This window comes from Cebus imitator, unplaced genomic scaffold (genome assembly GCF_001604975.1).
Source record: "Cebus imitator isolate Cc_AM_T3 unplaced genomic scaffold, Cebus_imitator-1.0 Scaffold263, whole genome shotgun sequence".
Taxonomy (NCBI): domain Eukaryota; kingdom Metazoa; phylum Chordata; class Mammalia; order Primates; family Cebidae; genus Cebus; species Cebus imitator.
The window spans coordinates 1,813,721-1,829,510 of record NW_016107578.1 but is presented as its reverse complement, the minus strand read 5'-3'; the positions used below and the strand labels follow the sequence as shown (position 1 = coordinate 1,829,510).

General features: G+C 47.3%; 1 protein-coding gene across 7 annotated transcripts in view; it reads right to left on the bottom strand.

Annotated features, from left to right (window-relative positions):
- The window catches only part of ZNF558 (zinc finger protein 558), a 27,897-nt gene extending 12,575 nt beyond the window's left edge, over nucleotides 1–15,322 (bottom strand). For 2 of the 7 annotated variants that reach the window (XM_017500068.2, XM_017500073.2), the window contains exons 1-6: nucleotides 15,084–15,321; nucleotides 14,336–14,494; nucleotides 8,507–8,825; nucleotides 6,580–6,690; nucleotides 5,980–6,068; nucleotides 5,216–5,342 (exon numbers count right to left, since the gene is read on the bottom strand). In XM_017500068.2, coding sequence (XP_017355557.1) covers nucleotides 5,216–5,342; nucleotides 5,980–6,068; nucleotides 6,580–6,690; nucleotides 8,507–8,531 — 352 coding nt within the window. In that variant the 5' untranslated portion in view covers nucleotides 8,532–8,825; nucleotides 14,336–14,494; nucleotides 15,084–15,321. Of the gene's footprint in view, nucleotides 1–5,215; nucleotides 5,343–5,979; nucleotides 6,069–6,579; nucleotides 6,691–8,506; nucleotides 8,826–14,335; nucleotides 14,495–15,083 lie in introns of all 7 variants that reach the window. The other 5 variants (XM_017500071.2, XM_017500069.2, XM_017500070.2 and 2 more) reach the window with 5 other exon arrangements.
- Nucleotides 15,323–15,790: the final 468 nt, after the last annotated feature.

Below are 15,790 nucleotides of genomic sequence, written 5' to 3'. Positions count from 1 at the left end.
AAAAAAAAAAAAAAAAGAAGAGCAACCCCGAGGTACATAGTCGTCAGATTCACTAGGGTTGAAATGAAGGAAAAAAATGCTAAGGGCGGCAAGAGAGAAAGGTCGAGTTATCCACAAAGGGAAGCCCATCAGACTCACAGCGGATCACTCCGCAGAAACCCTACAAGCCAGAATAGAGTAGGGGTCAATATTCAACATCCTTAAAGAAAAGAACTTTCAACCCAGAATTTCATATCCAGCCAAAAACTAAGCTTCATAAGCGAAAGAGAAAGAAAACCCTTTATGGACAAGCAATTGCTGAGAGATTTCGTCACCACCAGGCCTGCCTTACAAGAGCTCCTGAAAGAAGCACTAAACAAGGAAACGAACAAGTACCAGCCACTCCAAAAATGTACCAAATGGTAAAGACCATCGACACAATGAAGAAAATGTGTCAACTAACAGGCAAAACATCCAGCTGGCATCTAAATGGCAGGATCAAATTCACACATAACAATATTAACCTTAAATGTAAATGGACTAACTGCCCCAATCAAAAGAGACAGACTGGCCAATTGGATAAAAAGTCAAAACCCACTGATGTGCTGTATTCAGGAAACACATCTCATGTGCAAGGATACACATAGGCTAAACATAAAGGGATGGAGGAAGACTTATCAAGCAAATGGAGAGCAAAAAAAAAAAGCAGGAGTTGCAATCCTAATCTCTGATAAAATGGATTTTAAACCAACAAAGATCAAAAGAGACAAAGAAGGGCATTACATAATGGTAAAAGGATCAATGTATTAAGAAGAACTAATGATCCTAAATATATATGCACCCAATACAGGAGCACCCAGGTACATAAAGCAAGTCCTTAACGACCTACAAAGAGACTTAAGACTCCCACACAATAATAGTGGGAGACTTTAACACTCCACTGTCAATATTAGACAGATCAACAAAACAGAAAATTAACAAGGATATCCAGGACTTGAACTCAGATCTGGACCAAGTGGACCTAACAGACTTCTACAGATATCTCCACCCCAAACCCACAGAATATATATTTTTCTCAGCACCACATGGCACCTACTCTAAAATTGATCACATAATTGGAAGTAAATCACTCCTCAGCAAATACAAAAGAACAGAAAACACAGCAGTCTTTCAGACCACAGTGCAATCAAATTAGAACTCAGAATTAAAAAACTAACTCAGAACTGTACCACTTCATGGAAACTGAACAACTGGCTCCTGAATGTTGACTGGATAAACAATGAAATGAAGGCAGAAATAAAGATGCTCTTAGAAACCAATGAGAATGAAGACACAACATACCAGAATCTCTAGGACACATTTAAAGCAGTGTCTAGAGGGAAATTTATAGCAATAAATGCCCACCAGAGAAGTGAGGGAAGATCTAAAATTGACACTCTATTGTCAAAATTGAAAGAGCTAGAGAAACAAGGTCAAAAAAACTCAAAACCTGGCAGAAGACAAGAAATAACTAAGATCAGAGTGGAACTGAAGGAGACAGAGACACAAAAAATCCTTCCAAAAAAATCAATAAATCCAGGAGCTGATTTTTTTTGAAAAGATCAACAAAATAGACCACTAGCCAGATTAACAAAAAAGGGAGAAGAATCAAATAGATGCAATAAAAAACAATAAAGGGGATATCACCACTGACTCCACAGAAATACAAACTGTAATCAGAGATTACTACAAATAACTCTATGCACATAAACCAGTAAGCCTGCAAGAAATGAATAAATTCCTGGACACTTGCACCCTCCGAAGACTAAACCAGGAAGAAGCTGAAACCTTGAACAGACTAATAAGGGCTGAAGTTGAGGCAGCAATTAATAGCCTACCAACCAAAAAAAGTCCAGGTCCAGACGGGTTCATAGCTGAATTCCAACAGACATACAAAGAGGAGCTGGTACCATTCCTTCTGAAACTATTCCAAACAATCCAAAAAGAGGGAATCCTTCCCAAATAATTTTATGAGACCAACATCATCCTGATACTAAAACCCGCAGAGACTCAACAAAAAAAGAAAACTTCAGGCCAATATCCATGATGAACACAGATGCAAAAATCTTCAATAAAATAATGGCAAACCGACTGCAACAGCACATCAAAAAGCTTATCCATCACAATCAAGTAGGCTTCATTCCGGGGATGCAAGGCTGGTTCAACATACGCAAGTCTATAAAAGTAATCCACCACACTAATAGAACCAAAGACAAAAACCATGATTATCTCAATAGATGCAGAGAAGACCTTCGACAAAATTCAACAGCGCTTTATGCTAAAAACTCTCAATAAACTAGGTACGGAAGGAATATATCTCAAAATAATAAAAACTATGATGAACCTACAGACAATATCATAGTGAATGGGCAAAAACTGGAAGCATTCCCTTTGAAATCTGGCACTAGACAAGGATGCCCTCTGTCACCACTCCTATTCAATATAGTATTGGAAGTTCTAGCTAGAGCAATTAGGCAAGAAAAAAAAAAAAGGGTATTCAATTAGGAAAAGAGGAAGTCAAATTGTCTCTACTTGCAGACAACATGATTGTATATTTAAAAGACCCTATCATCTCAGCCCAAAATCTCCTTAAACTGATAAGCAACTTCAGCAAAGTCTCAGGATACAAAATCGATGTGCAGAAATCACAAGCATTTCTATACACCAATAACAGACAAACAGAGAGCAAATCATGAGCATACTCTCATTCACAATTGCTACAAAGAGAATAAAATACCTAGGAATACAATTAACAAAGGATGTAAAGGACCTCTTCAAGGAGAACTACAAACCACTGCTCAAAGGAAATGAGAGAGGACACAAACAAATGGAGAAACATTCCATGCTCATGGTTAGGAAGAATCACTATCGTGAAAATGGCCATACTGCCCAAAGTAATTTATAGATTCAATGCTATCCCCATCAAGCCACCAATGACCTTCTTCACAGAACTGGAAAAAAACACCTTAAACTTCATATGGAACCAAAAGAGAGCCCGCATAGCCAAGACAATCCTAAGCAAAAAGAACAAAGCTGAAGGCATCACACTACCTGATTTCAAACTATACTAGAAAGCTACAGTAATCAAAACAGCATGATACTGGTACCAAAACAGAGATATAGACCAATGGAACAGAACAGAGGCCTCGGAGACAATGCCACATATCTACAAACATCTGATCTTCGACAAACCTGACAAAAACAATAGGAAAGGATTCCTTGTTTAATAAATGGTGTTGGGAAAACTGGCTAGCAGTGTGCAGAAAGCAGAAACTGGACCCCTTCCTGATGCATTACACTAAAATTAACTCCAGATGGATTAAAGACTTAAACATAAGACCTAACACCATAAGAACTCTAAAAGAAAACCTAGGCAAAACCATTCAGGACATAGGCATAGGCAAGGACTTCATGACTAAAACACCAAAAGCATTGGCAACAAAAGCCAAAATAGACAAATGGGACCTAACTAAATTCTACAGCTTCTATACGGCAAAAGAAACAATCATTAGAGTAAACTGGCCACCAACAGTATGGGAAAAAATTTTTGCAATCTACCCATCTGACAAAGGGCTAATATCCAGAATCTACGAAGAACTAAAACAGATTTACAAGAAGAAAACAAACAAACCCTTCCAAAAGTGGGGGAAGGATATGAACAGACACTTTTCAAAAGAAGACATATATGAGGCCAAGAAACATGTAAAAAGCCTCATCATCACTGATTATTAGAGAAATACAAATCAAAACCACATTGAGATACCACCTCACGTCAGTTAGAATGGTGATCATTAAAAAATCTGGAGAGGATGTGAAGAAATAGGAACACTTTTACACTGTTGGTGGGAGTGTAAATTAGTTTAACCGTCGTGAAAGACAGTGTGGTGCTTCCTCAAGGACCTAGAAATAGAAATTCCATTTGACCCAGCAATCCCATTAGTGGGTATGTACCCAAAGGATTATAAATCATTCTATTATAAAGACACATGCACACATATATTCATTGCGGCACTGTTTATAATAGCAAAGACTTGGAACCAACCCAAATGCCCATTGATGATAGACTGGACAAGGAAAATGTGGCACATATACACCATGGAATACTATGCAGCCATAAAAAATGATGAGGTCATGTCCTTTGTAGGGACATGGATGAATCTGGAAACCATCATTCTCAGCAAACTGACACAAGAAGAGAAAATCAAATACCACATGTTCTCACTCATAGGCGGGTGTTGAACAATGAGAACACATGGACACAGGGAGGGGAGCATCACATACTGGGGTTTGTTGGGGGAGGCAAGGGAGGGACAGTGGGGCGGGGTGGGGAAGTCAGGGAGGGATAACATGGGGAGAAATGCCAGACGTAAGTGATGGGGGAATGGAGGCAGCAAACCACATTGCCATGTGTGTACCTATGCAACAATCCTGCATGATCTGCACATGTACCCCAGAACCTAAAGTGCAATTAAAAAAAAAAAGAAAAAGGGCTGGGAAAGACGTGGAGAAGCCGGAACTCTCATGCATTGGTGTGAATGTGAAGTGGTACAGCTGCTGTGGAAGTCTGGCAGTTCCTCAAAAAGCTAAATACAGAAATGTCATGTGACCTAGCCTTCCACTCCTAGTATATACCCAAGAAAATGGAAAGTGGGCATTTAAACAAAAACTTGTACATTATTCATGACAGTCAAAAAGTGGAAACAATTCAAATGTTTATCAACAGAAAAACGAATTGGCAAAATGTGGTATGTTCATACAATGGAATATTATTCAGTCATAAGGAACAAAACGCTGGGACAACACAGCTAAGCTTTTCAAACACTGTGCTACGTGAAAGAAGTCAGACACAAACGGTAACGAATTTTATAATTCAATTTATATGATATGTTCTGGACAGGTAAATTCCTAAAGACAGAAACCAGATGACTGGTTACCAGCAGCAGCGAGTAGGGAAGTAATGAGGATTGACTGCTTAATGGGGATGGGGTTTCTTCCAGGGGTGATGAAAACAGTGCAATATTAGATAGTGTTGATGGTTGCACAATACCATGAATATATTAAAAACCACTGAACTGGACATCTAAGAATGGTTAAAATGGTGAATTTTATGTTGTATGAATTTTACCACAATAAAAAAAAAAAGGCAAGTCTTGCCATGAGAGTCATTAAATAAATGCAGAAACGACGTCAGGCTTACCCAGAGAGGCCAGGTTCCTGCAGTTCTCCAGCATCACATCCTTGTACAGTGTCCTTTGGGCAGGGTCCAGCAATGCCCACTCCTCCTGGGTGAACTCCACGGCTACATCCTCGAAGGTCACCAACCCCTAAAGCATCGCAAACATCACAGTTTAGCCGAGGACCACCCTCACCAACTGCACAGGAAGAGGGCCCAGGAGAACAGAGCCAGGGCTGGGGAAACCTGAGCAGGAGATGTGGGGCGGGTTCTGAGCTCCTCTCCCTGGCTTCCAGGCTCAGCCCTCAATGCTCGACTCCTTAGGCCACTCCTCAGGTTTAATGCACAGTACCCCAGAGCAACTGTCTTTTCTCTCTCAGACTGGGGGCTCCTGTGATCTTATTCTCTCAGTCTCCAGGGAAGCATGGGCCCGGGACATGGCAGAAATCAGAAGAACACTTGGCAAGTGAATGAACGATTTCCGTATGGCTTTTATAAACTGCTTGGGCTTAGAACATCGTCACACCTTACACCTTTACTTGGTTTTCCCTTAAAACTCTCAGGAGCACATGATGTACACAGGGACCCTGGAGAAAGCTCTGAACCTGCAGTAACCATCCACACACACTGACATTTTCTGGGCAGCCCTCACCCTCCATCAGATGCCTGGAAATCCTGGGATGCCTCAGGAGCCAGTTTGGCTGTGAGGCTCCAGGCCGCTGGGAGGTATGAAGTCCAACCTTCTGGCTAAAGAAATAACGATTTGGGAAAAGGAGAATCCAACTCACCTGTAGCCAGCTTGTCAGGAGCTCATTAACCAGCCCTCCGCCTTCTGTGTGTCCTTTTTGCTGAGAGGCTGGGAACGGGGAAGACGCAGCTGGAGGAGGAGAAATGAGTCCCAGGGATTCCGGCCTAATGCCCACATATCTGCCTGTGACTGACCATATCCCCCTCCTATACCCACACAGCACCTACCTACACCCCCTGCAAACACCTACTCACAGCTCTCCTAAGACACCCAAACAGCCGTCTCCCCAACAAAAGGTAACAGGGCTCAAGGTCTGACTGCACTTGGGGAAGAGATTATTCCCACTTCACAGATGAGGAAACAGGTTCCATGGACATCACTGTGTTTTTATCAGGTTCACAGAAAGAAATAAAGGGAGAATTCAAAAGCTCCAGCACATTCACTACACAGGTCACATCCACAGACACCCAAACACCTAAGTCCCAAATCCCAAGGGCTGCCCGATCGGACACAAGGACCTCTGGGCCCCTGGGGCTCCACTCCTGCCTTACCTGCTCTGCCCAGCCCCCTCCCATCCCAGGCTGAGGGTCAGAGCCTTTCAGTCCTGGACTATGAGAAATGCCAAGACCCCACGACTCACCACTGGTGGCGGGTAGGACAAGGGCCGCCATCCTGTGACTCTGACAGCAAAAGGGCAGCCGGGAGGCAGGACGCGCCTCCCTTCTTCCTGAAGCACCCTCAGGACAGTGCTCTGGAAGAAATGGGACACACCAAGTCCCCACAGCCTCCTCCCTCTCGGGCTGCTGGGGACAGGCCCTCCTCAGCTCATCCTTCCAGTCCTTCTTAAAATGCAAATTCTGGCTTCCACACTGGGCCTTTATTTTGCAGAGCAGGCAATGAATTCAAGGCCAGCTGATGGAAAACTGTGCCTTCCTCTGTCCCCAGCTCAACCACTCTGCTCCACCCCCTTTAAGAACCTTGGCTTTGTGCAGTCTCATGGCACATTCTTCCCATCCAAGTGCGGCCAAAAATGCATTCCCAGCTACTCCCTCCTTCCCTGGGGACTCAGACGCCTGCCTCCATCACTCTTCCCACCTCCAGTCCCAGCTTCTGGATGACATCAAAGACCCTCAGGGTCTCAGGAGTTTCTCAGCTCCAGGGCCCTTTGTCCTTCTCTTCCCATCAGCCACACGTTTCCACAGGTCCCCTCAGGCTTGGTCATCACCAGGCACTGTCATACCACCCAGAATGACGTTCCAAAACTCCCCTCTCTCTGAACCCAACCTCCCTCCTCAGGTTTCACCATGCTCACTCATTTTTTCTCTCACCACATGTCCTCTGATCACATGCAGGCCTCAGTCACCCTTCCTGCCTCGGTCACCCCTCCTGCCTCGGTCATCTCCTCCTGCCTCAGTCGCCCCCTCCTGCCTGTGCTCTGCCTCAGTCACCTCCTCTCCTGCCTGTGCTCTGCCTCAGTTACCCCTCCTGCCTGTTCTCTGCCTCGGTCACCCCCTCCTGCCTCGGTCACCCCTCCTGCCTGTGCTCTGCCTCGGTCACCCCCTCCTGCCTCAGTCAACCCTCCTGCCTGCACTCTGCCTCGGTCACCCCTCCTGCCTGCGCTCTGCCTTGGTCACCCCTCCTGCCTGTGCTCTGCCTCGGTCACCTCCTCTCCTGCCTGTGCTCTGCCTTAGTTACCCCCTCTTGCCTCAGTCACCCCCCTCCTGCCTCAGTCACCTCCCTCCTGCCTCAGTCACCCCCCTCCTGCCTCAATCACCCTCCTCCTGCCCATACTTTACCTTAGTCTCCTCCTTCCTGCCTCAGTCGCCCCCTCCTGCCCATGCTCTGCCTCAGTTACCCTCTCCTGCCTTGGTCACCCCCTCCTGCCTGTGCCCTGCCTCGGTCGCCCCCCTCCTGCCTGTGCTGTGCCTCGGTTGCCCCCCTCCTGCCTGTGCCCTGCCTCGGTCGCCCCCCTTCTGCCTGTGCCCTGCCTCGGTCGCCCCCCTTCTGCCTGTGCTCTGCCTCGGTCACCCCCTTCCTGCCTGAGCTCTGCCTCGGTCGCCCCCCTTCTGCCTGTGCTCTGCCTCGGTCACCCCCTTCCTGCCTGAGCTCTGCCTCAGTCAGTCCTTCCCCTGCCTCAGTCACCCCACTCCTGCTTGTGCTCTGCCTCGGTCACCCTTTTCCTGCCTGGACTCTGCCTCGGCCACCCACCGTCCTGCCTTAGCCACCCCCTCTCTTGACTTCATCCTCACCCAGTTGCCCCTCATTTCAGCCGATTTCCCTCCCCCCGCCATCAGGCCAGCCCAGCAGAACTCTAGCCAGGTGTGACTTCCATCATCCGCCCACTCCAGGGGACATTCAGGCAGACGACTCTGTGCAAGGGCTGTGACGCTGCCACTCTGGAAGAACACAGTCACCAACATGAAAAGAACCCTCAGCCCTGCTGGGTGATCCTACCTCACACCTCCTCCCCTGTCCCCTCTGTGGTAACTGCTTCCTAATGAGTGATCCCAGCCTTCTGGTGCTCACACCCTGTGTAGGCCCAACACACACACGGAATTAGGGCTGACCTGTGTGACCAGCAGAATATGGCATAGGAGACAGCGGGGGTGGGTGCAGGGGTGACTTCCAGGGCCAGGTCCTAGAAAACACTGCAGCTTCTGCCTTGGTCTCCTGGATGCTGCTCTAGCGGATGCCAGTTGTCATGCTGGGAAGATGCTCAAGCAGCTCTGTGGAGAGGCCTAGGTGGAGAGGAACTGAGGCCTCCCACCAACAGCCAGCTCTGACTTGCAGGCCATGGAGGGGCCCCCAGTACCAGTGGGGCCTTCGGATGATGTGGACTCAGCTGAAAGCCTTCTGCAAGTTTCCAGCCAAGCCACTCCTGAATTCCTGAAACACAAAAACAGTGAGACAATAAACGGTCATTGTTTTAAGTGACTATGGTTTGAGATCATTTGTTAGGCAGCAAGAGATGACAAATCATCTCATTTTCAGCAGACAATCAGGATCCCACTTCTCAGGGTAACGATCACAAGGAGGAATGTATTTTCCTGTGTTGCTGCCAGCACCACATCCTGCGCCCTGCTCTCCCCACTCCTCCCGTCGCATCTTCCGCAGTGCCATGAGCCTATGCTTGGAGCACAGCTTTCTTTCTGATTACTGCCCAGTCTGTGTCCCCCTTCCCAGCCAGAGCTCTTCACTGTGTCTCCTTTCCTCAGTCCTCACATGGAGCAATCTGGCTTCCCCACTATCATCCCAAGGACAATACCCATCGTGGAATCACCAGTGACCTCACTCACAGGGAGACGCAGATTACAGCAACTCTGGTACTATTTCCTAACTGTCAGGTCAACAGAGACACAGTGGCCCACACCCTTCCTTCTCACACACTGCTGGGGGCAACCCCTAGGGATGGAAATTTACTGATGTCAAGCAAGGCTGCAGAAAACATCTGCTCTTTCCTAGAATCCCACTTCTAGAAATCTATCTCAAAGGTACACAAATACTAAAAGATGTGTAAGATTATTCACTGTGGGACTTCGCATAATCGCAAAGGGCTGAAAACACCACACATGACCATCAGTAGGGGACTGGTTGAATAACCTATGTGATAGCTTTCAGGCTGGTGCAAAAGTGATTGCAGTTTTTGCCACTGAAAGCTTTTTGAGTAACTGCCAAACTTTTCCACAGCAGTTGCACCTTTTCACATTCCCTCTTGGTCTTGGTCACACCTCTTTCCCTCTTCTTTTTTTTTGAGGAGTCTCACTCTGTCACCCAGGTTGGAGTGCAGTGGCGCAACCTGCAACCTCTGCCTCCCAGGTTCAAGCAATTCTGCCTCAGCTTCCCTCGTAGCTGGATTATAAGCACCTACCACCATGCCCAGCTAATTTGTGTATTTTCAGTAGAGACAGGGTTTCACCATGTTGGCCAGGCTGGTCTCAAACTCCTGACCTCAAGTGATCCACCCGCCTCGGCCTCCCAAAGTGCTGGGATTACAGGCATGAGCCACTATGCCTGGCCTGAAAGCAAATTTTTAATTGTGTTTCATTTTCATTGGTTTAATTGAAATAGCTCCATGTGGCTAGTGGCTACCACGCTGGACAGGGCTTAGACATGTGGAGGGCTGACTTCCTTGAGGATGCAGAGGCGAGGCCCTGTGAGTGGCAAAGTAAAAATGGGCACATAGCCCTGGGCTAAGGGGGCTGCCTGCAGGTTTGCACAGACAGGAGCTGGGGCACAGTGGGCGCTGTGAGCTCTCTGACCAAGACATGGATGAAAGCGAGCAGCAACACATTCTCTCAGTTCTAACTCCCAGGTCTCTTCTTTCTACATCCTTCCTACTGCAGAACCATCATCCCAGCTTAGGGAATAATCATCTGATTCCTAAGTTACCTCAGAACACCTTCTCTCTTGCCTCTTAAACGTCTTCCTTCTGAATCCTGAAGTCCTTGTTAATCCACATGCTTACACTACATGTAAACCGCATCACCCTCCGGCCCACAGGAGCTCTTCAGTCTCTTCCCACTGGCCTTAGAACAGAGTCTGAAGTGAGGCCTGGTCTGGTTCTGCCTCCCTCTTCGTCTTGGTCACACCTCTTCCCTGTTCTTCTCTTTTTTTGTGTGAGAAGGAGTCTTGCTCTGTCGCCCAGGCTGGAGTACAGTGGTGCAATCTCAGCTCACTGTAACCTCTGCCTCCCAGGTTCAAGAAATTCTCCTGCTTCAGCCTCCTGAGTAGCTGGGACTACAGGTGTGCACCACCACACTCAGCTAATTTTTATACTTTTAGTAGAGACAGGATTTCACCAGGTTGACCAGACTGCTCTAGAACTTCTGACCTCAAGTGATCCACCTGCCTCAGCCTCCCAAAGTGCTGGGATTACAGGTGTGAGCCACTATGCCTGGCTTCTTTCCCTGTTCTTGTCTCGGCTTCAGTCATCCCCGTGTTCCCAGTGTAAGGAGCATGGCAGCCTCTCTCCTGTGGCAGGGGACTTTCCTTACGCAGCTTCCTCAACAGGCAGTGCTGACATATCCCTGTCCCCTCACTCCAGTCGAGCCCTGTGACTAGCTACATCTGACCCCAACTTGGAGATGAAACAGCAATTCCCTTTTTTAGGGGCCTGTGAACCCTCAGCATGAAAATAAAGGAAAATCCTGAAGATCCTTAAAGAGAAATTCCAGGCATCCAGCTAGCCCCAGAAGTAAATAAGGAACTTGTTAAACAAGAAGGTAATAGTAACCTAAAACAACAGCCAAAGAAGTTAACGCTCCAGAGATGTTTGCTTTCCCTATGAAACTGAAGATAACAACCTGTGTCCCTGAGTTGCCTTTCTGAGGCTGGGACTCCCACTGAGGACCCCCACTGAATGGATCTGCTGGCTCAGAGACCCCAGATAAAGGGGAAGTGAAGGCTGAATTATGCTAAGTTTCTTCCTGAAGGGCTTGGAGAAAAGTTACTTCCCTAAGCTAGTTAACATTTTCCTACAGTCCCTAAATTTTTAAACAAAGCTTCTTTTCCTTAACCAATTACAAATCAGAAAATCTTTGAATCTACCTATGACCTATAAGCTCCTGCTTCAAGATATCCTTGCCTTTTTAGGTCTAAACCAGCATGTAATCTCCATGCATTGCTTTACGATATTGCCTGTAGCTTCTGCTTTTCTGTAATTTATCATTGCCTTTAGAAATCCTTGCCTAGCCGGGTGTGGTAGCTCATGCCTGTAATCCCAGCACTCTAGGAGGCTAAAGTGGATCACCTGAGGTTAGGAGTTCGAGGCCAGCCTGGTGAACACGGTGAAACACTGTCTCTACTAAAAATATTAAAAAATTGCTGGGTGTGGTGGTATGTACCTGTAATCCCAGCTACTCAGGAGGCTGAGGCAGGAGAATCACCTGAACCCAGGAGGCAGGGGATGCAGTGAGCCGAGATCGTGCCATTGCACTCCAGCCTGGGCAACTCAGTGAGATTCTGTCCCTTTAAAAAAAAAAAAAAAAATCCTTGCCTAGAAGCCACTGGGGAGGCCAGGATTTGAGCATTTAATGGTCTGGTCTTCCTTATTTACTGTCCTGCATAAAAGAAGCCTTTCTAACCATTGCAGCAACTCTCAATGTAGACATCTGGGTTTACTGCACCACCAGATGAGCAGACCCCAGTCCAGTTCTATAACAGCTTAAGCTCTCAAGCTAAATATCCTTCCCCAGAAAGCTTCTCTGTTTCCTCTGACCAAGTCCACTTGCGCCAAGTTCCCAGATCACTCCTGTCATTCACTGTTTAAAATTCATCTTCCCTGTTAGAAGGTAAATTTTATGGAGGTAAGACAGGGCCTGTTTCGGGTCCTCCAGGGTCGCTGTGCATCTGACCCAGGGCCTGACTCATGGAGGCGACCTAGTTTGCCAAGGATTGTCCTGGTTTGAACACTGGATGTCCTGTGCCCTGGCAAATCCCTTGGTCCTGAATGAATGAGGATGGTTAGTCACCATAAACTGTGCACTCAAATAGTATCTATTGCATGATAAGCAAATACTCCCTCAAGAATGTTGTAGAAAAGCTAAAATGGAAGAGGTGCAAACACACACAATTAGTAAAAACCCCACAAGTGAATACAAGTTTATTTAACATCATTCTCTGCAATATTAATCACCATACTGCTATTTCAGAGAAGTTTTAAGAAACAAAGTTAATTCCTATTAAGAAATGATACGGTTTGGCTCTGTGTCCTCCCACCCAAATCTCATCTTGAATTATAATAATCTCCACGTGTCAAGAGGAGGGGCCTGGTAGGAGGTAACTGAATCATGGGGACAGACTTCCCCCTTGCTGTTCTCCTGATAGTGAGTAAGTTCTCATGAGATCTGATGGTTTAAAAGTCTGGCGCTTACCTCTTCTCTCTCCTGCCACCATGTAAGATGTGCCTTGCTTTCCCTTTGCTTTCTGCCAGGACTGTAAGTTTCCTGAGGCCTCCCCTGCCATGCACAACTGTGAGTCAATTAAAATTCTTTCCTTTATAAGTCACCCAGTCTCAGGAAGTTATTTATAACAGTGTGAAAACTCTCAGGTAGTTCTTTATAGCCGTGTGAAAGCGGACTAATACAGGAGGCAAGGTGCAGAGGACAATCTTTTTGGAAACCACTGCCCTACCCTTCAGTCTATAAGTTGTTGCTTAATATTCTTCCAAATGATTTCAAATCTCATTAGGAAAAAAGAAAATCTCATTGCTCAAAACACACCTGGTCGCTCCTAAATTCAATGCTATATTTGTTACTAATCACGTTAGTAACAAGGAAGCTCAGATCATCCTTTTTACAAATACTTATTTTGAAGTTTGGTGGAGGGCTGATATGCCTTTAGAAGTCAAATTGATGGCTGGGTGTGGTGGCTCACGCCTGTATTCTTAGCACTTTGGGAGGCTGAGGCAGGCGGATCACTTGAGGTGAGGAGTTTGAGACCAGCCTGGCCAACATGGCAAAAACCTATCTCTACTAAAAATACAAACAAAATTAGCCGGGTATGGTGGCACATGTCTGTAGTCCCAGCTACTCAGGAAACGGAAGCAGGAGAATTGCCTGAATCTGGGAGGCAGAGGTTGAAGTGAGCCAAGATCACACCACTGCACTCCAGTCTGGGCAACGGAGCAAGACTTGGTCTCCATAAAAAAAGTCAAATCAAACAGGTCTTAAGAATGTTGTTGCATGTTCTTCACATGTACCCCAAAACCTAAAATGCAATTAAAAAAAAAAAAAGAATGTTGCTGAGCTGTCCTGCTAGTTATCAGTGGGAAGACTTGTAATACTACATATATACACAAATATTTTCTATATTTATACTTATATAAAATCCAGAAACTTCTAGTATTATAGCATGCCAGAAAATCTATATTTATCTACAGTTACACATATTTGCAAGTAACCATACTTACTTATTTACAGACATATAACCATAAATACTTCTGTTTCTTTACCTTAAACTTTACTTTTTATTTTTTTCTTTATTTTTGAGATGGAGTTTTGCTCTTGTTGCCCAGGCTAGAGTGCAGTGGTACGATCTCGGCTCACTGCAACCTCCACCTTCCAGGTTCAAGCAATTCTCTATCTCAGCCTCCCGAGTAGCTGGGATTACAGACACCTGCCACCATGCCTGGCTAATTTTTTGCATTTTTAGTAGAGACGGGGTTTCACCAGGCTGGTGTTGAACTCCTGACCTCGTGATTCACCTGCCTTGGCCTCCCAAAGTGCTGGGATTACAGGTGTGAGCCACCACGCCCTGCCTACCTTGAACTTTTAAGAAACCTTCACTCTTAGTGACTTTCATGTGGTTACAACTCGAGCACAGGAAAAGCCCATTAGCAGTTCTTCCACACAGCCAAGACTGCTGGAGCTTTGCTGTAGGTTCCACATTGTACTCACCTGGTTACACAGAAACCCACGTGTCAGTGACGACAGGTGGACCTTGTGGCTGGTTTCAGCAGGAATCTGAGCTTGAATGATGCTTTTCTCACCTGAAAATAAAAAGGCACAAAGACTTCTTTCCAGGCTTTTTACAGGTTGTACAGTTGTTGGATTCACCTGTTGGAAACACCATCCTGTTCACTTTTTTTGGGTATTCAATGATTAAATGTGTAATAAGGGCCCAGCCTGGATTTACCTGATTCCTATCCTGCCATGTGTTCCTTAAGAGGGGAGAAAGCAGCTTGATGCTGTGAGCATTTGACTTGCTCAACTTACTAGTCTGGAGAGAGATTCTAAAGTGACTCCAGAGGCTTTAAAAATACCTTGTCACTTAGAGGCCCTATTAAGTGACTAAGCTGAATTTTTAACAATTCATATAGTTTATTCAGAATTGGAGAGATTTTTTTTTAAAGGCCCTAGAGCAGGGTTTCCCAACTTGGCACTACTGATAATTCTTTGTTGTGGGGGGCTGTCCTGTACAACATAGGATCTTTAAGAGCAGCGTCCCTCTTCCCCGGCCTCCACCCTCTAGGTGACAGTAGCAGTCTCCCCTCTCCAAAATTTGTGACCACCACAACAGTCTCCAGCCACAGCCAAAGTCACCTGGGGCGCAGAACGGCCCCGGATGAGGGCGACCGGGACTCTTCGAGGAGGCGACCGCGGCCCGGGGCCCCGACCCAGGAGAAAACAGCAGCTTCGGGCTGACCTGAGCACACAGCCGAGGCCTCAGGGACGGAAACGCGGCTCCCCGGTGGGACGCAGGGCCCGGGGCTGGCGGTGCCCACGGCCCACGTCACCCCTGGACTCAGACCCGAGTCCCCGCCCGCCGCTCACCAAGCCCGGCCCTTCCCGCGGGGACAAAAGCGCCGACTCGCGGAGACGGATGGACTCGCTCCCCGCTGCCCCACGCGCGGCTCCTCCCACGGCACCGCCCCGCGCTTCCGCTTCCGGTCTGGGGCGAGCCGCGCTGCACGTACATTTCCGTTTTGCGCGGAGAGTAGGGCGCTTTTGGGGGTTCGGCGCTTAGGTGCAGGCGTGGCGGGAGGGAGCGGCGGCCGCGCGCCCCCAGCCTCGCCCGGAGATGTTGTAGTTTGCTTAGTGAGCGCAACGTTGGCCCCTGGCCTGGGGCAGTAGCGGGGGCAAGGTCGGCCATGGGGGTGTGGAGCCAGGCAGTTGGCGGCGCGTGCGGGGCTGACTTGGGCGGATACCGGTTCCGGGGCGGGGCTGAAGGCGAGGTCTTGGCTATGGCCGTACCAGGCCTGGAGGGTGACTGGGCAGAGACCAGTTCCAGGGGCGGGGACCAGGTGTGGGGGCGGGGCCCAGATGTCAATGAATGGTACAGGTCTTGGAGGGCGGGGCTGACTGGGCAGAGATCTGGTCCCGGGGCGAGGACAAGATCTGGGGCGGGGCTGT